This window comes from Pediculus humanus, genomic scaffold, assembly GCF_000006295.1.
Source record: "Pediculus humanus corporis 1103172107677 genomic scaffold, whole genome shotgun sequence".
NCBI classification, from domain to species: domain Eukaryota; kingdom Metazoa; phylum Arthropoda; class Insecta; order Psocodea; family Pediculidae; genus Pediculus; species Pediculus humanus.
In genome coordinates, this window is record NW_002987286.1 from 227,267 (window position 1) to 252,622 (window position 25,356).

At 23.9% G+C, this 25,356-nt stretch overlaps 5 protein-coding genes across 5 annotated transcripts; 3 read left to right on the forward strand and 2 right to left on the reverse strand.

Annotated features, from left to right (window-relative positions):
- Positions 1-9,923: 9,923 nt before the first annotated feature.
- On the reverse strand, positions 9,924-11,307 carry Phum_PHUM294350 (Neurogenic differentiation factor, putative; the record flags this gene model as incomplete). Its single annotated transcript, XM_002427048.1, has 2 exons — positions 9,924-10,175; positions 11,002-11,307. 2 exons carry the CDS (start codon positions 11,305-11,307, stop codon positions 9,924-9,926), a joined length of 558 nt encoding a protein of 185 aa, XP_002427093.1.
- Positions 11,308-14,470: 3,163 nt separating this feature from the next.
- Positions 14,471-16,291, forward strand: Phum_PHUM294360 (uncharacterized protein; the record flags this gene model as incomplete). The annotated part of the gene is made up of 3 exons (XM_002427049.1): positions 14,471-15,704; positions 15,954-16,009; positions 16,190-16,291. 3 exons carry the CDS (start codon positions 14,471-14,473, stop codon positions 16,289-16,291), a joined length of 1,392 nt encoding a protein of 463 aa, XP_002427094.1.
- A 664-nt stretch (positions 16,292-16,955) lies between these two features.
- On the forward strand, positions 16,956-18,624 carry Phum_PHUM294370 (molybdopterin- binding protein, putative; the record flags this gene model as incomplete). The annotated part of the gene is made up of 3 exons (XM_002427050.1): positions 16,956-17,864; positions 17,938-18,282; positions 18,373-18,624. 3 exons carry the CDS (start codon positions 16,956-16,958, stop codon positions 18,622-18,624), a joined length of 1,506 nt encoding a protein of 501 aa, XP_002427095.1.
- Positions 18,625-19,031: 407 nt separating this feature from the next.
- Phum_PHUM294380 (alanyl-tRNA synthetase, putative) lies at positions 19,032-20,296 on the reverse strand (the record flags this gene model as incomplete). The annotated part of the gene is made up of 3 exons (XM_002427051.1): positions 19,032-19,813; positions 19,886-20,150; positions 20,258-20,296. The coding sequence occupies 3 exons, from the start codon at positions 20,294-20,296 to the stop codon at positions 19,032-19,034; spliced, it is 1,086 nt and encodes a 361-aa protein (XP_002427096.1).
- Positions 20,297-20,597: 301 nt separating this feature from the next.
- On the forward strand, positions 20,598-22,528 carry Phum_PHUM294390 (translocon-associated protein subunit alpha precursor, putative; the record flags this gene model as incomplete). The annotated part of the gene is made up of 5 exons (XM_002427052.1): positions 20,598-20,661; positions 21,082-21,276; positions 21,366-21,625; positions 22,016-22,274; positions 22,365-22,528. The coding sequence occupies 5 exons, from the start codon at positions 20,598-20,600 to the stop codon at positions 22,526-22,528; spliced, it is 942 nt and encodes a 313-aa protein (XP_002427097.1).
- Between the last annotated feature and the right edge of the window lie 2,828 nt (positions 22,529-25,356).

Below are 25,356 nucleotides of genomic sequence, written 5' to 3' on the forward strand. Positions count from 1 at the left end.
AGAACTCGATGACCGATAATAATAATAATAATAATTTTTTTCCATCGAATAATTTTTTTTAATGGAAGAAAAAGAAGAAGAAGAAGAAAATCAATATTTACATTGGGTTGGGCCATTATCTGTTTATTTTTTTTTTTTTAAGAAAAAAAAGATAAAAATTATAAACCATTTGTCTTACATAAAAGAAAACCTTTCTTATCTTTTTTCTTCTTCATGTTTGTCTAAAGTCTTCATCATTACCACAGGTTTAACTCCATTTTTTTTTTATCTAGATTTCAAAACAAACATAAAAATTTTTGTTGTCATCATTTTAAAACAAAAATGGAAGACGTTAAGGGTTGATAGCCCCCCCCCCCCATTATTTAATAATTAATTAATTAACTTTTTTATCATCTCGATAATAAATAATTTTATTATTCACGAAACGCCATTTTTAAAAAAAAAAATTTTTTTCAAGTTGGTACCAATGGAAAATTTTTATTACGATTTAATTTTTTTTTTTTTCCCGATTATTGATTGAATTTTATCGTCGTAATTTTATTAAGTGAAAATTATTGATGATGATAATAATAATAAACAGGTGGATTAAATGAAAATGTTTTTAATGAAAGTAAAATAACGAAAATTTTTTTTTTGTCGGAAATGAAAAAGATTTAAAATGGCGGAGGAACGAGTAAAAAAAAACAGTTAAAAAACTCTTTTTTTTCTTTCTTTCTTTCTTTCTTTACGTTAATTTTGTTCGTACCTTAAATTCCGCGTTTCCGTAGGTTAATAACCTTCTTCTCTTATATATAAAAACTACGAAACTCTAAAGTAAAAAAAAAAAAAGTTAAAAACCTGAATCCGGTTTTTTTTAATTCAAAAAGATTAACTCAATGAATTATTTCACCGCCAAATTTATACGTTTAAATTTTTGTTAGCAAATTAATTTTTTTTTTCGTTCGTTTGTTTGTTTCTGTTTGTTTTGATTCGATAATAATAATAATAATAATAATTAATGGATATCCACTTAAAAGTTCCACGTCGTCAAGTTCTTAAACGAGTTGTTTTATTTATTTATTTATTTTTATTTATTCGACGAGTTGTTAAGGTCGATTCTTCAGGTTAATATGGCACTTAATGTTGAGGATTCAGTGACAGACACAAAAACAAACAAACAAACAAACAGACAGAGAAAAAATTTTTTTTTCAAATCGATTGTTTATTAAATAAAAAAAAAAAATTATTAATTTATAAACTCTTATTAAAGTTTATTTATTCGTTTAGGAAAATTTATTAATTTTTAAAATTAATTAAATTAACCGATGATGTCGTTAATTTATTTATTTATTTATTTTAATAAATAAAGTTTTTTTTGTCTACACCAAGACCTACGTCACTGATCAATAAATAAAACAAACAAACAAACTAGAAAAAGGATAGAAAACCTGATTTATCCAAATGTTTAGGTTTTTTTTTTTTGTTTCTCCCTGTTACCGATGGGATCCCCACGCATTTTTTATTACCTATTAAAAAATTTAAAACTGACCCCCTCCCCCCATAATAATCCTACATAATCAAATTAAATAGGAAAAAATAAAAATAAAAAAACCGGGGGTGGTGACGAAAAATCCAATAAAAAAACTATTTAAAAAAAAAAAAAATTTCACGGTTTTTAATATATTTTTAACATCTGCCCAATTTAAATTGTTTTCTTTATCCCTTTCTCTTTGTCTCTCTCTCTCACTCTGATTTTGGTCCAGTTTTATGTTTTAAAATATTAACTTCTTTCTCCAAATAATAATAATAATAATAATAAAAGTACCGTTAAAACAAACACGCACGCAATTTTACGTTTTTTTTTTTTTTAAAATCTTTTTCTTTCCTTCTTTATAGTTTTAACTTTTTATTTATGGAGATTTTTTTTTTTTTGAATGTTTCAACTTAAATTTTTGTTTGTTTGTTTGTTTTCTAAAGATTAACTTAATATATAACGAATGAGTCTTTAACGGGGTGGGGGGGAAATGTCATAATCGTAAACTGAGATATATATGACGGAAAGAAAGATAAACCGCTATTTTTTTTTTGGGATGCTGATAAAAATTATGTACCGAATAAATATTTTAATATTCTTACTGGTACCAAAGATAAACAGATGGGTATTAAATATAAACCAGGGGCAATACCGGTACCTCTTAGGTATTCGCAGGTGTTTGTAAATTAACCAAGTTTAAAAAAATGTGAATTACAGCTTTGAAAGTTACTTTCTCAAAAAAAAAAAAAAATTATTAATAACTGTTATTTAAATATTTGATTATTATTATTAAATTGTTTTCCTTTTGGTTGTTGTTGTTGTTGTCGTCGTTGTTGGTTTGCGTATGGACTCGACATTTAAATAAAATTCCAACAAGAAGTTGAAGTATTCGGTACTTTAAAAACCAATAACCACATGTATAAAATTTATCGGTTTGTTGTTGTTGTTGTTGATATGAGAAAATATTTTCTTTTTTAAAAATATTTCCGATACCGGAAACAAACAAACAAAAAGAAAAAAAAAATTTCACGAAAGAGAGAGAGAGAGAGAGAGTGTGAGCAGCTGTCGTTAAGGCATTTAGGGAACAAAAACCTTTTTTGTTGGCGATTCGTTTAAAGGTTTTATAATTGACCGAAAAAGGAAAAATATCAACACTTTTTCTTAATATTTGTTATAATAGGTATGCTTTTTTCAAAAAGGGAAAATCAAGTGAATGGTTCATATATATAATATGGCACCTGCCGGGGAGGGGGGAAGGAAGGAGGCCCTTTGGTCTCTTTAACCTTTTTAAACAAAAAAATTCGGTCAAAACAAAATTTTTTCTTTTAATAAATTCAATATAAATAAATTGGGTTTTGAATACTTTGATATTATTTACTTCCGGTTGCCATATAAGTAAAACTTTATCGAAATGTTTTTTTAAAAAAAATTTTTAGATGAAGGGGAGAGGGGGGATGTGTATGTGGAAAAAATGTGATTTTTAGGTAAAAAGGGAAATCACCTGTAAAAAGAAACCTAAATGCATGATTTATGGTAGGAGTTACAGGTGCAGACAGTGATTTAGTAGGTTGCAATCAGCAGGAGGGTGAAGAATTGCCAAAATGTTTTTTGGGTGGGGGGGAGGGTTAACATTTTTTTGTTAAATGAATTTTAACAATCGGTGTTTAAAAATTATTTGGCGCCACAAAGATTAGTCGCGCCAATTTACCGTGTTTTTACGGTTTCTTTTTTTTTAAAAAAAAAATTCTAAAGGTACCCGATTGTTTGTGAGTCTATGGGTATCGAGTATATTTTAAAACAAGGTTGGGGGTCTAGGGGTGGGCAGCACCATTGTTATTATCATCACTATCGTTTCCATAACGATTTTTATACCTTAAAAAAAAAAAAATTAATTTTAAACTCTTTATGTATATATTTTTTTTTTTTTAATGATTTTTGGTCACAATTTTATTATTCTCCTCATTTTAATATAATCAAATGACCTTTGTGACCTTTCAAATTTTCTTTCTTTTAAAAACAAATGTGAGAATTTTTAAAAATTCTGAGAATTTTCTCATGGCACAATTTGTAGCAGTAGTAGTAGCAGTAGTAGTAGCAGTAGTAGTACAAAAAAATTATTTAAATCATAACAATTTCCGGATTTTTTTTTTATTAACTTCCGTTTTACTAAAAAAAAAATCAAAACTTTTATAAATTATTATTATTATTATTATTATTTAAAACGAATAAATTATTTTAATTATAATGTGGTAGTGTAACATTAAATAATATTATTACAACATAGAGTTATAAAATCTTATCGACATGATTATAAAAGTCGTAAAAAAAAATTATTCGATAATAAATAAATATTATTATAAAAACAAACAAACAAACAACAAACAAAATAATTTAAATATATAAAAAAAATTTTTTTATGTCGTTTTTTTTTTCATATGAATAAAATTTATTTATAAATAAAATATCGATTGGCTACCCCTGTTGAGTCAAATAAAAAAAAAAAAAAACATTTCAGGTGCAAACCGAACACGAATTGTAAACACGAGATATAATAACCAGGTTGAAAAAAAAACTATTTTAGATGGATTTACGGCCTCGTAAAAATTATATGATATAATTATTATTATTATTATTATTATTATTATTATTATTATTATTACATGGACAAAATAACATTAAAAAAACTTTGGAAAACGATAAGGACATTTTTTTTCTTCTTGTTTTTATCTCTTTTTTTTTTCGAAAAACCTGTAATAATATTTATTTGTCGTTTATAGAATATTTCTCAATTATTATTATTATTTATAATGTTTTTATACGGATTTTAATTATTAATACGCAGCACGTAAACAAAATGTTTATTAAATAATAATAATAATAATAAATATTTAACGATTGATAAAATTAAAATAAACGTAAATTTTTTTTAACAAGATGAATGTGAGGGGAGGGGAGAGAGGTGGATGGGTGTGAAAGAAGGAGGGAGATAGGGAGAGAGGAAAGGGGGGGGAGGTAGAAAGGAAAGAAAGCGCCATATTAACTCAAATTAATATATATATATATATAGTTTCTTATTTCAATGAAATTTTTTTTTTTATATATACCAAATGGAATTTGATCGAGAAAAATAAATACAAGAAAGAAAAGTTTTGACTTAACATGGCGCTGAGAACGCTGGATTTAAATTTAAAAAAAAAGTTTTTAACAGGAAATGAATCTAATTTCTCAAGGTTTTTTTTTTATATATGTATATGTATACAATTGCTTTTTGAAATTACACCAAGGTAAAAAAAAAAAAAAAAAATTTACGACGTTGTGGCGCCTTGAAAAAATTCCTCGACCAACGTCCGACGCCGACCAGGTACGTACAAAACATTTTTCTCATCAATACCTACAAACAACTTTGAATATAAAATTTAGGCCTTTTTGTGTTGTATGTATATTTCGTTTGTTTGTTTGTTTATTTTATTCATTAAAAAAATATTTTCTTTTCTTACGGGGTGGGAAAAGGAAGGGGGGAGGGAGCAGGAAGCAGGAGAACAAATTTTCCAAATCGATAAAAAATTTATTTATTATTATTATAACAAAAATAAATGATCACATTAACGACGGAAATATTTTTAATAAAGGTATTAAAAATTATTATTATTATTGAAATATTTAAGGTTTAAATAAAGGTTAAGTGCAGGTGGTTGTGAAAAATAAAATAAAAATTTAAAATTTGGTTTAAAAAAAAAAAAAAAAAGAAATCAAATGCCGTGAAATTCTATTCTAGAATTTATAAATGGTATAATAACAGTATTTGTCTTGTTGTTTTCCCACAATAAAACTATTTTTTACAAAGAAAAGTTTTGTATAATAATAATAATAAGGCACAAAATAAATATTTTAAAGAACCTTTTAAAGGTTGAAAAAAAAAAAAAAATTTCAGGTACGCCCACAAATAAAAAAAAAAAACCCTTTTTTCGAAAAAGAAAATTTATAAAGGAAAAAAAAATATTATGTATCATTTTCTATTTTTTTCTGTGTTTGTGTCTTTATTAAAAATAATAATTATTTTTTATAGATTTATAAATTTTTAAACGTGTAATAACTATTTTTTGTTGGAAATGACGTGTAAAAAAAGCAGAAGACAAAAAAAATGGCGTCAAAAGTATTTTATTATTATTGGGAAGAAAATAATTTTTAAACGAAAACGATTTTCACGACAATTTTTTTTATTTTTTTTTTTATAAATATACGTTTTTTTTGTTCGGGGACGAAAAAGGTATGTTTTGTGGGGAGGGGGTGAGGGGGGTTTAAAAGATCATAAAAATATTTTAAACCGTTTTTATTAAATTAAAGGTTAGAGAAGAAAATTTTATACAAAACGATTTTCTCAGAAAAAATAATTTATTAGCTCTTTTTTTCTTTTAAATTTCATTTTGATTCTGATTCATGTAAAAAAAAAATTTTCCTTTTATTTTCCTTTGAAAATTTTTTCATCAATCATAATTAATAATTTTACCCGCACACGCGCACGCGCACACACACAAAATATTTTTAATCGTTTTTTTTTAAGAAATTAATTAAACATTAATATTAATAGTAAAAGAAAAAAAAATGATTCAATAGAATATTATTATTATTATCATTATCATTATTATTATTAATCACAGTCGGTGGTCATGACAAATAAGTATTTATATTAAATAACTAGAAATAAAGAAAGTTAAATGAGAAAAAGGATTTTTTTAAAAGGAAAAAAAAAATAAAAAAAAAAAGATGGCAGACATTAAAGAAACGCCTAACAATAGAGAGGAATGGCGACAGAATGTCGGGTCTGCACCTGCATCAGGCTCACGTGTGATCTCAGGCACTTCTTCATTACTTCATCTTATCATGTACCTACCTCGTCTGAGATTCATTTATCATCGGATATTTCAAATGAAATCGAAAGTTTTTTTTTTTTTTTTCGAGTTCTTTGACTTTCTTTTTATTTTTTTATTTTTCTTTCCCCCCCCCCTCATTGCTAATTGTTTTCTCATTTCAGGTAATCATTATCATTATTATTATATGAAACAAGAAATTTTCGTGTGTGCTTACGTGCGGGTTTTATTTTTAATTATTATTATTATTATTAAAAAAAATGATGATGATGATATTATTAATGAATTTAAGGATGAATAATGTAAAATTAATAATAATAAATTGTTTATGATAAAAAAAAAAGCGTGGGAGGGAGGAGGAGAGGGGGGAGAATGAATCGAAAGAATTTTTTTTTTTTTGTACTTTTGCATTATAAACGAACACCTTAAAAAAACCCCCTTTTTTTACTTTCAGGTATTCAAAAAAAAAAAAAAAATTCTCATGACGTTTAAAAAAAATTTTCCCACCCACAATTTTTTTTTTTGAAAATCACGTTTCGGTCGGAAAAAATTATTATTATTATTAACGTACATAGGTTTATGTATTTACTTGTTAAAACAGAAAAAGAAATTTTATATTTTTTTTTGTTACCCTTTTTACATTTACATAATTAAAAAAAATAGAAAGAAAGAAAGAAAGGGATGCTGAATTTTGGTCCATCTGCCAAACAAATTTTCACATCTGTTATTTTTGCTCATGTAAAAACTGTTTTTTTTTAAAAAGAAAAATTTTAGAAAATAAAATAAAATTTAATTTTTTTATTAAGTTTTAAAATAATTTTACGTTTTGTCGTCGTTAAATAAAATTTTTAATACATAAAAATATTTCGTCCGAAAAATCCATAAACATAAAAAACCATAAAGTAAAAAAAAAACAAAATAATAATAATATTTTTGTTGTTGACCAAATTAAGGCGTTTTTTTATTTAAACCAACCAGAAAACTGTGTCAAAAGGTTCACCGATTTTTTGAAAAACGACACCTATTTTTTTTTTTTTTTTTTTTTAATAGTCGACAAATGTCTCACAAATGTTATGATTTAAAAAAAAAAAATTTTCTCAGGGAGGGTTCAACCAACCCCCCGATCCTTTTTCCTCTTTCTATAGATAACACACACACACACACAATTGCCTAAGACAACCTTCTGTTTACCAAATGTTTCCACCTCTCTCTCTCTCTCTCGACCTTCCGCAAATATCATCTTCCGACCTCTTTTACTTAACTTTTACATATTTGTTGTTTTTGTTATGTGTGATGAGAACCAGTGCAACAGGTTTTCCTTTTTTGCAGGTGATTCTTCCTCTCTTCGGGTGATTTATTAAAAAACTTTTCCCTTTTTTCCCTTCTTTTTAAAAATATTTTTACCATAAATCAGGTATAATAACAAACATTATGTGAATTTTTTAAAATCATAAGGTACCTAAAATAATTTTTTTTTTTTTATAATTATTTTTAATTTTTCGAAAAGGAGGAGGAGGAGGAAGAGGAGGGGGCGGGGGAGAGAGAAAAGCGTTAAAATTAATACCTGTAAGAATAATTTTAACACGAAAATTATTTAACGGATTTTAATGTTCGAATTCTTTTAAATTTGAATGACATTAAATACAATAATTGTATAAAATAAATGACAGAAGGTTGTTTTTCCAGGTTTCTCAGAAGTTAAAATTTTTTTTTTTTTTAGGGTTAATTGAACGTTTTTAAAGGTAATAAATACAAAAGTATTCTTCAAGTTCTCAGGTGTGTGTGCGTGTGTTAAGTGACAAGTTCAGGTACAGTTAACTGATTCATTCCAAAAAATCAATATTTTTGCAGCTGTTTATTTTATTTAGAATATTTACTAAAAAAATAAAAGAAAAATTGACTACAATGAATATTAAAAGATGAAAAGTCAGGCAGAAAAAGGTGACAGTTTTTCTTGGTAATTACCTTTAATGTCAAATCAAACAATTTCATATATATTATTATTATTATTATTATTGACAGTGACTTTGTATTTATTTTTATTATTTATAAATAAAAATTCATTTTAAAAAAAGAAAAAATTTACTAAAAGTACTAAATGATAACATTTTATTTTATTTTTTTTTTTATAATTGTTCGAAAAGAAAAAGGAGAAAAAAGTTCTATAAAATAATAATTATAAAAAACTTGACAAGTTGTTAATGGTATACCACCAATGTGTGAATATAAACAGTGGTAGGAAAGCAGCTTCGGGGAATGACCTCACAAAGATGAGAATCTCGTGCAGGTGGAATGCAGACTTTATGTCGCCGTAATAAATTCCTATATCGGTCATTCTCATTACAATTTAAAAAAAAAAAAACATTTTTCTTTCCTCCCCCCCCCTTTTTTTTTGTTCAGAAAGTCAAAAACTTTTCCAAATAATTATCCTCGTCATAAATTTTTCCTAATTATTTAATTATTATTATTTTGTAAAATTAAGGGTAAAATTTTTATTTTTTTTACAACAAAAAAAAAAAATGAAACGATTGTTTAAAATAGTTATTAAATAATTATTATAAAACTTTGTTTTATGTTAACCTTAAAAAAAAACTTTAATTTATGGCGATGGATTTTTCTAGAAACTTCAAAAAATCATATAATACAAAATTTGAGTATGCGATTTACATTTATTCAAGCATTGCAAAAAGCATAACTGTTATATTACAGGAAGTTTTTAATACGTAATGATTTTGTTACAGTGGCGACATCTTACGTAAATTCACGGAACTATTTGATTCTACTGCTGCAAAAATTTTCACGCAGGTTATACAATTCTTTTCCTGTACGGTAAAGAGTAAGTAGTTATTAGTCTTATTAAATTTTATTTTATTTGTATTAAACTTTAATTTTTAATATTTACCAACCACTTATTACGTTTTACAACAATTTAATTATTTAAATTTTTAAAATATAAAAAAAAAAAAATTCTCTTGTTATTACATAATTATTTCTAAAGAAAATGATGATGGTCGATGATTTAATTATTTATTTATTTTTTTAAAGACTAAATAAATACGATTATTATTATTATTTTTTACTTTTTTTTTTTTAGTATTTTTTTATTATTTTTAACAAGAGAATAAATATAATTTGGGAAATAAATAAAAAAAAAAAAACACGCTCGATGGAAAAATAATTAATTGATTTTATTGATGTTTTATTGTTTTTTATTTATGCTCGTATATTTTTTTATAAGTTTTAAATAAAAAACAAATTTTTTATTGATATTTTCTTTGCCATGAGAAAAAATTTTATTGTGGGGGTCCGCCGTGTATTTTATAAAAATTATTCTAAATTTATTCAAATCCACAATTTCCCAAGTATCAGGTGAAAATTTTGAAAACAGGAAAAGGTTCCCAATAAAGGTTTTTAAATATTATTATGAGCAATGATATTTATATAATTAATTAATGATATATTTAAAAAGCCTTATACATATTACTAATAAAGTTTAAGTTAATAATAATAGTAATAATAATAAATAAAATTTAATAATATCATCATCCTAAATTTAATAAAGAATCAGAATAATGATGTCTACGATCAGAATAATGATGATTTTTCGTTTGGTAATGTCTTTGAGTATTTTCTAAATCAGGTTCGGAACATGGCGTCGGACTTTCTCTCGTTGAATTTATATTTATAAGGGTTGATCTGTTGGTATTTTGATTTTCTTCCATCATCGACCAATCTTCAGGATTTCGTGAAGAAGTATTATCGGATGTTGGTTGCTGAATAGTAAAAGGCCACGTCTAAAAGGAAAGAAAAAGATTAAAATTAAATTATTAATAATAATAATCATTTGAAATAAATGAACCGAAAAGAAAAAAAATTCACCCTCTAAAAATTAAAAAAAAAAAAAAAATAAGCTCGTGCCATATTGTTTTTAAAACCCAGGTGGACACAATCCTCTTGGGCAAGTTTACAATTTTACAATTTTAATGACATGAAATCATTGAAGTAAAAATCATTTTTGTTTATATAATAAAACGAAGAGCCCTTTTAACTCTTCTGGCTTTGCGCCATTATCAGCCTTCGTACAAACAAAAAAAATTTAAAAAAAAAATTTAAACCAACAAACGCCCTTATTTTCTCTCTCTCTCTCTACAACAACAACAACCAAATATAAATTTCATATGTTGTGACGTAATAAAATTTACTTATATAAATTATATTCGATATATATATATAAAAAATTACAAATCAAAATAAAATGGCAAATCTTTTTTTTTTTCTCATAAGAAAAACAAAAACAAAAACAAAAACTTCATATAAGGATTTTTAAAAATAATAATAATAATAAAAATAAACAAAAGCCTAAGAAGGTTTATTTGTTTTTAAAAAAAAAAAATATCTTTTTTGTTTATTGCTGCTCCCATTTTTTGTTTTTTTTTTTTTTCGAAAGGAAAATTTTAAACCGTCAAAAATGTTTTGTGGGTGGGCAATTATATATATTTTAAAAAAAAAAAAAAAAAGTAGAACAAATAAAATAAAAAATTATATATATATAAATTGCACGTTTAAATTATTATTATTATTACGAGTATTTTAAATTATTAAGAGAAAAAAATTTCATACCAAATTAAGGGGATGAACAATCGGTGGAGGATTTCCATCATCTGTTAATATTGTTCTTAAATGTGCTATATAACTAGTTGCAAGTCTTAAGGTATCTAATTTTGATAGTTTGGTATCAGCTGGAACCCATGGCAATGTTGTTTTCAACCTGGAAAATGCTTTGCTTAATATTCTCATTCTTGCTCTTTCTCTTGCATTTGCTGCATTTCTTTGTCCGAGTTTATTATCACCGTGACGACAGCAATTATCATTATCATCATCATCATAATCTATCGTTTGTTCTGGACTTCTTCTGTATCGAGGCATATTTGTCTTCAATTTTTCATTTTTTCACGTCTTAAAATAAAAAAAAAAAAAAAATTTTTTTGTTATTATTATTATTTATGTTTTTAAACGATTACGTCAGAATCGTTCAAATTCCATTTTTTTTTTTTTGCAACATGAAATTTTTTTATAAGAAAATTTAAATTTTTTATTAATAAACAAAATTAATAATTTAATTTTAAAAAAAAAAAAAAAAATTGAAAGTTTTTTAAATTTAAATTTTTAATTTTTTCTAATTATTATTATTATTTTAAATTATTTCTAATAGAAAATTTACTCAAATTTAATTATTTGAGCAAATTTTTCATGGAAAATTTTAAGGAAAATTTGAAAATTATAGTTTTAAAACATTATTATAGCAAGTTAATAAATCAAATAAAATAATAATAATAATATTAATAAATTAATTTTAATAATTTTGTTGTTGTTGTAGGAAAATTTTCTTATGATTACTTTTTAAAATTAATTAATTATCTAATTATTGATTATTATTATAACATTAAATTTATTATAAATAATTTGATTCTCTAAATAATAATAATAATTAATAAATAATATACTAACCGAATCACATTTAAAAATTTAAATTAAATTTTAATTAAAACAATTAAAATTAATTTTTTTTAAAATTTTAATAAAACAAACAAAAATAATTTTTTAATATCTTACCTATTTTTAAAAAAAAATATATATATATATGTAAATTTTTTTTGCACAAAAATTAGTCACAGTTATATAAAATAATAATAATAATAATAATATGTATATATATTCACAAGATGTTTAAGAGGATAATAAAAATTTATTAATTTAAAAGATGAGACGTTTGGCTGTGAGAATCTTTAAGAGGAGGAGCTTCAAACATTTCTAATAATTATTTAAAAGAAAGATTTGTTTTTATAGGCGTTTTTTTTTTCTTTCTAGAATTGGTTCTAAATTTGAATTTAGGAGGAGGAGGAGGAGGTGTCAAATGAAAAACAAGAAAAAACAAATTTTTTTTTACATAAATTTATTATAAATTATTTATTAAAATAATATTTTTTTGTATAAAATAATTATTTTATAAAGTTTCATTCTGTAAAGTTTTTTTTTTATATTCTATTTGCACTGATTAGTACAAATATTTCAATTACATATAATTAATAATAATAATAATCATATTTTTTTAAATAAAATAACTTTTTTTATGTACAAGTAACAATAGTAATAAATTAACGTTTATCATTATTATTTTTTAAGATAATTATAGCAGCAAAAAAAAAAAGGAAATGGAATTATTTTAATTATGAACTCAGCTAAAATATGTATCATAATATGTATACAACGTATAATAATAATAATAATAATTAATTGATTAATAAAATTGACAATGAGATTTTATGAGCTTTTCTTTTTTTTTTTTTTTTTTTCATTTTTGCCAAGTGCAAATATAAATAATTAAAATTTTATTCGTATTATTTAACTAATTGTAATTGAAATTACACGCCCTAATACGGTCCTGTGACCGTGACGTTCGTGAAATGTTCCACCTGGAAAAAAAAAAAAAAAAAAAAAAAGGAAGAAGACCAGATTTAAATACGGAAGAATCATATTAAAATACAAAAATAATAAACTTTCAATGAGATTTTTGAGGGCATTAATTTTTCTATTGCAAATTTTACACGGATAAATATTGTAAAGTATGTGAAAAATAAATAAATAAATAAATAAATTTTTAAATGATTTTCTACTTAAAATCAAAGCTTTAATTATTGTTAATTTTTTCTTTTTTTTTTTTGAAAATAATTTCATCCTTCGTTTCAGTCGATTAATTATTTAGAAAATAATTTATCCACGAGCTTAAGGGTCTTATGATTCTTTTTTTTTTTTTTTATTTGAGAAGGTTACCGTAAAAAAATAATAATAATAATAAATTTAAAAGAAGGGTGTTGATCTAATATCGTAAATTTTTAACCATGGGATAGGTTTTCATTTTGACATTAATTGCAAAAGGATAATTTTCCTTTTAACAAAAATTTCTGGACCGAATGAAGTAGTCAATATTAATCATTATTAATTTTGGGTAAAGGGAAAAAAAATTTAACCTTTGACTTTTTTAAAAATTAAAAATTTTTGTTTTAAAATGTATGAAATATTTAAGAATTTTTAAATTATTAATAATATTGAATAAATACAATTACTTTCAATAATATTACTATTCCAATTAATTAATACTATACTAATAGAATTAAAATAAATACTAATTAATATAGAATAGTAATTAATAGAAATAAAATAAATACATTATTATTATACTATTTAATAGAATTAGCATTAAATGGTTTTTTTCAATAAAATAAAATATTTTAAATTAAACTTTGAAAATTATTCGCAATAATATATTAAACTATTTAATATACATTATTAATAATATTAATTAGTATAAGATTATACACTTACTAGATTTTGTAAAATTTTAAATGTTTGATGAGTAAAATTTAAAAAAAAATGATTGGAATAAAGGAAAGCAAGCCGCCATTTTGAAAATTTTAAACGAAAAGAATTTAGCGCGAAAAAAAAACAATGTTTTTAAAAAACTTACTTGTGACACGTTTATTAAAATTTAAGTTGGTAACAGATTTTTATAAAAGTCTGGATTCCATATCGTGCTGTAATGATAACTTTTAGTTTTATTGTTACGTAATTTATTTAATGGTAATGTAAAAAAAAAAAAAAAAAAATTACCTGATAAAAAAAAAAAACTGTACTTATAATATAGCATTTAACTTTTTTTTTTACGTATTGCGACATTGTTAATTGGTCAACATCATCTATCCACGTGTTTAATACGGTGTAATTCAATTTGAAAAATTTTTATTCACATAAAAATAAAAGGTAAATAAAATTTAATACAATTATTTTATTTATTTTTTTAATAAACAACATTTTATTCATTGAAGAATTTAACATTTGAAATTAGTTCGTTAAATTTCACCGTATTTATTTGATTTCATTCATGGTTTTCAAGAAATTATTTCTTGACGTTAGTTGTAGTTTATTTAAAAAAAAATATTCACGTGAATTCGATAAAAAAATTAAATTGAAATTTTTTAATAAATTAATAATAATGGAAGATGAAATTGCACCACCGGATTGTGTGAGGGGTATGAAAGTATTGGACAGAAGTGCATTTAAAAAAACCATTAATGTTTATTCTATTGAAATAAAACCAAATCAAATTAATAATTTAAATAAGTGCTTGAAAAATTATTATTTTAAAAATCGACGTTGTAAAATAACAGAAGAAAAAATAAGTGACAATGTAAAACTTTTTCTTAATCCTGCCTTAATAAAAAATTTTGATGACTTTAGTGAAAACACTAAAATCGAACTTAAAAATTTAGGAATAACTAAAGATATGTTTAGCAATGAAATCATAACTTTAGATTATGATTATTGGAAATTAAACGAAGTATTAAAAGCTATATTGCCTAAAGACGAGCCACCATTAACAAGTTATTCCATTATCGGCCATATCGTTCATTTAAATCTCAAAGACCATTTAATTGATTACAAGTATATTATTGCTGAAGTATTGAAAGATAAAGTTTCAGTTGCTAAAACTGTTGTTAATAAAACAAACAAAATTGATAATGTATACAGAAATTTTGAAATGGAAGTTCTGTGTGGAGAACCAGATTTTATTGCCAGTGTTATAGAATATGACACAAAATTTGAATTTGACTTTTCTAAAGTATACTGGAATCCCAGGCTTTCAACAGAACATAATAGAATTGTTAATTTAGTGAATCATGGAGATGTTTTGTTTGATGTATTTGCTGGTGTCGGACCATTTTCAATCAGAGCAGCAAAAAAAAATTGTTTAGTTCATGCGAATGATTTAAATCCGGATTCTTTTAAATGGTTAAATCATAATATTAATTTAAATAAAAAAGCCAAAGGCTGGATAACTACTTACAATAAAGATGGATCAGATTTTATACTAAATGATTTTAAAAGTAACATGTTAAAAATTTGGAGCGATTCAAATTTTCTCGGGCAAATTCATGTCGTCATGAATTTACCTGCCAAAGCTTTGAGTTTTTTAAAATACTTCAAAGGGCTTTTCGATGAACAGGATTTAAAAGAAATAAAAAAAGATCATTTAGAAAAACACCTTCCAATAATTTACTGTTATTTTTTTGCAAAAAAAGATGAATCACTCGATGAAATTTTCAAAACACATTTGGAATATAAATTTGATGAAAATGAATATGAATTTAATTTTGTTAGAAATGTTTCGAATGGAAAAAATATGCACAGAGTGACATTTCAAATGCCACTATCAATATTAATGATAGATAATTCTGATATAAGTGAACCTTTACCTAAAAGGATTTGTTTAAATGATTAATGTAAGTGTACAGAATTTTAAATTGATTAGACGATTTGAAAAATATAATTTTTAATTCGATAAAAATTTTATTTCGATTTGAAATCTACAATTTGTGCCTTTGTATTTGTAATCGTACAAACAAAATTTAATTTAAAATTTAGTTTTTTTTTTTCTTTTTCATGTAGAAATATTTTTGGTAGAATGGCGAAAAAAAAGGCCAACAAAAAGAAAAATGTTTTTAAGGTTGTTGGAGCGAAAAGTCTTAAAGCGAAAACAAAAGCTAAAGAATATACTGGAAATTTAAAAAAAGTAGGTTTCTCTTTTTTAATTATTTATTTATTTTTTTTTATTATTGTTAAATATAAAATACATTAGGTTATTAGCTATACATTAATTTTAATTGTAATTTTTATTTTAAAAATTGTTATTCGAAAAAAAAAAAAAACAAGTGTACAGTTTTAACTCTTTTACCATTTTTTTTTTTTTTAGATTAAAGAAACACTTAACAAAAATATAAGTAAAATTGATAGTGATTTTTTAAAATTACAAAATGATATATCTAAAAAAAAGGAAAAGCCTGATGATAAATAGTCAAAACAATCAAAAAAACAACAACAACAAAAAACAAAATCATTTAAAGAATGTAGTAGATTTGGAAAAAGAAAAACAAAACACATTGAAGAAATTAAGTGAAATCAAATTTTAAATATTTTACAATATTATTTATCTGTTGTAATTTTTTTTTATACACGATCCATAAATAAAATTTATATTTAATAGTAAAATAAGCTAATAAATTTTTTATTAGAGGAAATTTATAATAAATTTTAAAGGTTTGTATCATAATTTGATAATCATCTTGTAATTTCTTTTTTTTTTTTTTTATTTTTACTATAATTTATGTTTTTTAAGGATCCATGTTGTTTTTAATTTAATTGAAACCTCGATAACAAAAATATATTTAAAATAATTAAATTTATTAAAATAATTTTACCTTTAATATAAGCATATGATTAGTTTTTTACAATTAAAATATGGCAACTTAACTTTTTTTCTTTTTTAAATTTAAGTTATTTTAATGTTAAAAAAAAAAATGGCAATCATTTTTTACTAAGATATTTTCATTATTCATTTTTTCAAACAAAATTTCAAATTTATTTTAATAATCACAACTGGTTTTGTACTGAAATAAATAATTTTTAATCAAAATTTTATGTATTTTCTTTTGCAGAGCAAATACAGATAATTACATCAAATGGAAGAGCAATTAAAAAAAGCAGGGATTATAATTGTTGGAAATGAAATACTTAAAGGGCATGTGAATGATTTGAATTCTGCTTTTTTATGCAAAAGGTTTCACGCCATTGGAGTCAAAGTATGCAGAATATCGACCGTACCCGATGAAAAAAATGACATAGCCGAAGAAGTAGCCAGGTTCAGTGAAAAATTTGATATCGTGGTTACAACCGGAGGAATCGGTCCCACTCATGACGACATCACATACGAAGCCGTTGCCGAAGCCGTAGGAGATAAAATTGTTATGAATTCCGAAATGGCGGAAGTTATTAGTAGTTATTTTCACGAGAGCGGCGACGTTAAAAATAATCCGACTTTAAAAATGGCTTTAATACCTCAAAGTTCAAAACTTATTTACATTTTACCCAAACAAGAAAAAAATTCTTGGCTAACGAACAAACACAACGGATTGCAAGAAGAAAAATGTCCCGTTGCGAAAAAACCTTTTCCCATAGTACAAGTTAAAAATATTTATATATTGCCCGGTATGATGGAATGGCTGGAACATTCCTTTGATCATTTGCAAAAAATTTTCGAAAATCCCGACGTTAAAATGTACACGATGATTTTATTTTTAACGTGGCCGGAAGTGAAGATATTAAACGAACTCAACAAAGCCGTTAACAAATATGAAAATCTTGTACTTTTCGGATCGTATCCGTCAAATTTCAGCGGAACCGATTTCGTAACGAAAATTGTTTTGGAAAGTACTTCGATTGATGACGTCACGAGCGCTTATTCGTACCTTAAATCTTTGTTACCCTTAAAATCAATTAACGAGAATCTCGAAATGAAAGATGCCGAACTTGTCAAAGAGTTGACAAATGGAAATAAATCCATTTGTAATCTCGTGCGAAATTCATTAAAGGTTTGCATTATTTACAACGACGAGGTTTTTAGTATTGAAAAGTTTAATTTAATAATTTAAATATGGATTTCAGGTCATAGAAACCGCTTTTGAAAAATACAAATCGGATGAAATTTATTTGAGTTTTAACGGAGGAAAAGATTGCACCGTTTTACTTCATTTGATTTGGACCGTTTGTAAAATTCAAAATTATACATTTAAAATAAATTGCGTTTATATAAAAAACGGTTCAGTTTTCCCCGAAGTCGATAAATTTGTTACCGATACCGTTAATAAATACAAATTAAACGTAGTCATCGCGTTCGGTCCGATAAAAGAAGCTTTAACGGAATTACATAAAAGAATTCCGGAAATAAAAGCAATTTTCATGGGTACGAGAAGAACGGATCCGCATTCGGAAAATCTACAAGAATTTCAGGTTTTTATTTTTAACATTTTTTTTTTTTTAATTGAAAAATAATTAATGGAAAGAAATTATTAGATTTTTGTAATTTTTTTTAATTTGCAGGAATGCGACAAAGATTGGCCTCCATTAATGAGAGTGAGTCCCATTCTCGACTGGTCATACCATGACATTTGGGATTTCTTAAGAATATTACCCGTTCCTTATTGCACTCTCTACAATGAAGGTTATACTTCAATAGGTAATTCGAAAAACACACAACCCAATCCATCGTTAAAAATTCCAGGATACGAAAATAAATATCACCCGGCTTACAAGCTTAAAGATGGCTCTCTGGAAAGACAGGGAAGAAAATAATTATAGGTTCAAATGACATGATTATTTTTATTGTCGTAGAAAAATTACATTAAAAACTTCACTAGCCTTTTTTACTTAAAATTTTCATAAAGCGATAGTGACTTAATTTGTTTCACATTTTTTTCTGTTTTGAATGCTTTAAAAAGTCATTTTTTTAATTTATTAAAATGTTTATTTTTCAATTTGAATTGTTTGTTGATTTGCCATCGAAATATTTTGCAATTATTAATTCTGCATTTTTGAAATTTGAAAGTTTTGAAACTTTAGCTTGAAATTTAGTTCCTCTAACAGCCCCTTTGCCATCTAACAAATTTAATATTCTGAAAATAAAAAAAAGAATTTTTTTAATGTCTTTAAAATATTACTTTTAATGATTTCAGTTTTTTAAAAATGGTCACATAAAATATTTACTGTGGTGCTAATGTTTTTATATCATCTTCATTTCCATTAATCAATAAATATCCGTTAGTTTCACCTGCTGCCAACATAAAAAATGTTTCGTTTAGTAATTCATTGTCCCTTAAAGTTCTCCAAAAACAATCGACATAATCGGAATTGGCATCATTTTTATAATGAGTATAATACTTTGGTTTTGGCTTTAAATATTTTAATTTTTCTGCTTCTTCCACTGCTTTTTCTTTAAATAAATTGTCTAATTTTTTATTTGTTAATTTAAGGTTTTGTTGAAGTTTACTAATTATGTCTGCATATGAAGAGGGATCACACTTGAGAAGTTTTGTTAATTTTTGTTCTGTTTCAAGACATTTTGATAAATATTTCAAAACTCTAGTACCGGATAAAAAAAATAAATTTGTTTTATTTTTTTTTCCTTTTTCTGCATACAAAAGTTTTATACTCTGTAATTGTCCTAAATTATTTACATGAGTACCACAACATAAATCAGATTCTAATCCGACAATTTCAACAATTCTAATTGGTCCTGTCACATCATCTGGTAAACCTCTAGTTCTGGCATTTTCCACTTCTTTACTATTTTTCTCATATAATTTTACAGTCACAGGAATTTGCTCGATTATTTTTTGGTTGGCCAAATTTTCTATGTTAGTAATTTGTTCATTGGTCAATTGTTTGGTATCAAGCTCAATATGTGATAATTCTTCTCCAAGCCACCAAGATGTTGTATCTATTTTATATTCTTCATTAATTATGGCCGTTATTAAATGTTGACCTGGATATTAAAAGAAAATAACCTAGTTCTAATTTCAAAACAAAATGTTTTGTTTTTAATTTTTTTAAATACCTGAATGTTGTTGCATGTGATCAAATCTTCTTTCCCAATTAATTACTTGCTTTACTTCTCCACCTACTGTAACCGGTTTCGGAAGGTATATTACCGCTGAATCACCTTTCCTAAGAACTTGGGAAACGGGGATGTCATTAACAAATCCTGTATCCCAGGGCTGTCCACCACCTTCGGGAAATAAAATAGAGTCTTCACAAATAACTTCATAAAATGTCTCATTATCTTTAACACCTTGTGAACAAGATACAACTTTTGAAGTGATCTAAAAAAAAAAAAAAAAGTTAAAGTTAAAATAACTTATTAAATAGTAAAAAATAATTATTGGTTTTTGTTTGGCATTTTGAAAAAATTAAATGAAAACATAATTACACTTTGTTGAAAACTATCTAATTGACAAGCAAAAACCATTATTATATTTAAACTTTTTATGTTTTGAATATACGTAAATTATACAAACAAACCGCACAAGTACTTTAAAATTCTTCTGCTTGCAGGTTTGACAACATAAATTTTTATAAAATGACGAAATAACTTTATATCCGCTTTGTTGGCGGGCCGTACTGCCGTCTGCATCACTTCCTTCTTATCCACGTACTCGTAGTTTGTAGTAAAGCCGGACAGTTATTGGCAGATGTCTCGTTTGTGATTTTTGTGTTGCTAAAAAGTATTTTTTTAGTTTTTTTTAAATTCTGTGTTACAATTATTCAATATGAAGCAACTTTATCTTGTTCTATTATTTTTGTTTCCTATTATAGTTGTTTCTTTTAATGGAGGTAAGTTTTAGTTTTATTTAGTTTAAAAATTTTGAATTTTTTAAAAACTGGAGCAACGCTCCAATACGTGGCTGGTTAAAAAAAAAAACAATTTTTTTCAAAGAAACTTTTTTTAAGTTTTAATTTTTTTTATAAATTTCTAAAGAATGCAATCGTCTTTTACTAAAATTCAAATTATTTTTATTCTATTTTTAATTAATTATTATTTAAATGTTGTCAAATTGTTTAATCATGTATGGCATGAATTCACCATCTGATTTAAAAAAAAAAAAAAAATCAATGAATATGTTTATATTTTTTCAAATTAATTATTAACTTAAAATTATTAAATTTCTTATTCATTATTTTTAATTTTTAGTATAATATGATTTAAGTTTGATTTTAAATTATCAAAAACATTTATTTATTTTTATACATTAGGCTCCAGCCCATTTGCTGCAGCTGCTTCCGATGATGATGATGTAGATGATGATGTCGATGTTGAAGGTGATGGAGAAGATACATCTATGACTGACGAAGGAGGAGATGATGAAGATGGAACACAATCTGGTGCTTCTCCAGATGCTCTTACAACTCTTTTGTTTACAAAACCTTCTTCAGCTTCTACTGCTGTTGGTAATGCTCAAAATTTTTATAATATCAAAAAGTAATTTTAAAAAAACGTTATTTAATACAATTTTTAACGTCGATTGAAATATTTTTAGAATTACCCGCTGGACAAATTATAGAATTTCTCGTTGGATTTCATAACAAGGGAAAACAAGATTTTATTGTTGAAACTCTTGATGCATCATTTAGATATCCAATGGATTACAGTTTTTACATTCAAAACTTTTCTATGATTGCTTACAATAGAATAGTAAAACCAACTCATGAAGCAACTTTAGCTTATTCATTTATGACTCCTGAATCTTTTGCTGGAAGACCATTCGGGCTAAATATTCATTTAAGTTATAGGGATTTTGTAAGTTGTTTTAGTTTTTTTTTTTTTTTTTTTTCATTTTATCGTATGAATCAATTTAGAATGTATATTAGAATCGTACATATATTTATTTACAAATTGTTTTGAACTCTTTAACTTAGTCAATTAATTTGAATTATTAGAGGTTTATTCTTAACTAAATTTCTTTTTATTACACTAGTATACACAATATTATTCTTTGAAAAAAAAAAAATAAATAAATTTTAAATATTTTAAATAATTGTGTTGTGACCGAAAAGAAGATTATTAATATTGTTTACTTATTTTTATTGATCTTAGCCTTGTACAAATTATAAATAATAATAATAATTCACCAATGCTACAAAGAGCCTAAATATTGTTACAAATATATTTTTTTCTTTTTTTTTTTAGGAAGGAAACGCTTTTAGTGAATCCGTCTTCAATGAAACTGTTAACATAATTGAAATCGAAGAAGCATTAGACTGTGAGACATTGTTTTTATATGTCTTTTTAGCTGCTCTCGTTGTTTTACTTTTGGTCATAGGTCAATATTTCTTAGTTTCTGTCGGTAAGAAACGTGTAGGAAAGAAACCTGTTGTCGAAACTGGTACCACTAATCCCAATGATGTCGACTATGAATGGCTGCCAAAAGAAATGCTTAGCACATTGAGTAAGCTTTCATTTTTTTAGTTTTTGGTTTGATAAATTTATCACAACTTTACATTTTAATGTTTTTTTTTTTTTTTTTTTTTTGCTGTAGACAAAATGAGTCCCAAATCATCTCCCAGAGGAGGTTTAAATCACAGAAGTCCTAAAACTAATAATAATAAATATCCAAATTCTAAATCATCATTACAACAAAGTCCAAATCAAGGAAAATCTAAAAAAGTAACAAAAGCTAAAGGCTGGACCTCGCTTCTGTAAATAAATAATGAGAAAAAAAAAAAAAAAAGAAGAAAAATAAAAAACGTGCGGTTTATTTAAACAACACTCGAGTATTTTTTTAAATGCAGAACGTTTTTTTTTTTTTTTTTTTTTTTTTTTATTATCTGAATCTGTTCGCTCACTTATTCATATAATTCTTTTATTATTTTTATGTATTATAAAAGTGCACATATTAAATCACATACAGTCGTTGGGTTAATGTATCATATATTTCGTTGCTTTTATTTATGGCAGCCTATAAAAATGGCAAAAGAAAGAAGAAATAAAATTTTTTAAATTACGTATACACGTATAAAATTACACACAAATTAATTTTGCGTTTTTTTTTACGATTAAAAATGAAACAATATTTGTGTTACAATAATAATAATTATTTAATTTTCGAAAATAACTTTGTAATTTTTTTCTTTTTTTTTTTTTTTTCAACATAACGTCGTGAGCAATAAAATTTTAAACCAATCAATTGAGGGTGTGTTAATTGAAACAATCAAATAAACAAAAAAAAACCTAATTAAAAATAGTCACAAAATAATTATACGAACTAATTAAAAATTTATAAAAATTAAAATTTTTTACGCGCGATTATTTTCATAAAAAAAAAAAAAAATTGATCAAATATCGATTTGAAAAAATTTTAGCACTTTGAAATTATAATAATTGTACTTTATAATATTTTCTCTAAATTTAATTCGTGTAATAAATTATATTAATTAGGTGGAATTATTATTAATTTTTCAAATACCTCAAAATAAAATTATAATTTTTGTAGTTTAATAATAATAAGAATAATAATAATCGAAAAATTATTTTATAAAAAAACAAAAATTTTTAAGTGCAATAAATTTTTCTTTTTTTTTTTTTTAATTGTTTATATATTTAATATTATAATGTAATAATTAACGTGTAAATTAATTGATTGGGTTAATATTATAAAATTAAAAAAAAAAAAAAAAATTTCTTACTTTTACACCCTCGTAAATAAAAACAAAAAATTTTTCGCATTAAATTTTCCCTCATTTTTTTTTTTTTGTGTGATTTAATTAATGATGGATTTTCTGTATAAAAATTATTAATTATTAATTTTGTGAGGTTGTGGTTGTTGTTGTTGATGATGTTTTCATTACATTTATTTACATTAGTAATGGCGTGTATAAAAAAAAAAAAAAAATTCAACATCAATTTTTACATAAAAAAAATTAATTTAATATCGAACAATTAGTAGTATAAGTTGTATAAGACTAAATATATATATATATAAATGAAATTAATATATTTTTTCTAGATATTTCTTTTTTGTTTATTTATTTATTCTTTTTTTTTAATAAAAAAATTATAATAAATAATTTTTTAATTACAATTTTAAATTTGTGTAAAAAAAAGAAACATGGATGACGTGATTTAATTATAATTTTTTACAATTGAAATTTAACAAAATAAATTGTTTTGATTTTTTTTTTGTAAAATGAATAAAAATTGTAAATTATTTTGAAAAGGTTGAAAAAAGGGAAAATTTATCAAAGGTAAAAAGATAATAATAATAATCAAAATGAATTTCTTGTAAAAAAAAAAAAAAAAAAACAAAAAAGAGCCTTAAACGAAAATCAATCAAATAAATTAAATTTTTTTTTTTTTTGCCTAAATTTTGCATAAATTTCATTAAGGCATAATGAAGTAATATAAGTTTTTAATTACTTATTAAAACAAAAAATAATTAAATAAATAAATAAACTAACATTAAAATTAGTCAAAGAAATTGGATAATATTTACAAAGTTTTACATTTTAAAACCACGCATTTTTGCACAAAAAAAAAAAAAAAAAAAAAAATTTCCGGTTTTTTGGGTAAAAATTTAAATGTTTTTCACATTCTGCCCCCTCCCCTCCCCTCTCTCACCCCCTCCATTTTTAATAATCGTCGAATATAACATAAGTATAATTATTTCATATTAATTTACAAAATTTAAAAAAAAAAAAAATCCTTTTTTATATTTATTATTAAAAAATTTTTGTATTGTGTTTAAAAAAAAAAAAAACAATAAATATTTTTAATATAATCTGAAAAACGGAGGGGAAGGGGAAGGAGGGGGAGGGGAAACGAAAAAAATTATTGTAAAATTTTAAATTTTTAAAAGAAAAATTTCCGGGGAAATAAATTTGATACTGATAAAAACCAAAAGCCGGTGGTTTTTTTTTTTTTAAAAGGAAAATTAAAAAGAATGGAATTTCATATGAGTCAGGTGGTTTTATTGCGAGAATATCCAGGCGTATTGACAAATGTTAATACGATACATTTTGTTATGTTTGTATTATTCTTTTTTTTTTCTTTAATTTTGTTCTGTTTTCCGCCTTTTTTTTTTTTTTAATTGTGGCAATAGTAATACGATTCCCCGAATAATAAAAAATTAACCCAATAAATATTTAATTTCTAACAAAAACTAAACTAAACTAAAATGAAAATCGTCAAATTTTCCCTTTTTTGTTAATAAAATTAATTATTTATCATTTGAAACGAAAAAAAAACAAAAATTATTGTTTATTTTAAGAAAAAGAAAACGATAAATAATTTCAAAATAAATTTCCCTTCATATTGTTTACGTTTTGTCTAAAACCACGACAAAAAATTTTTACTTATTGTAAACGGCCATCATTCGGTTCGTTTAATTTTTATTTTATTTTGTTTTTTCAATTGTTAACAAAATATCAGTGAGTCAATCATTATTAAATTTTAATTATTTTTAATTATTAATAATAATAATAATAATAATAATAATAAACAAATATTTTTCTTTTTGTTATTTGCATTGAAAT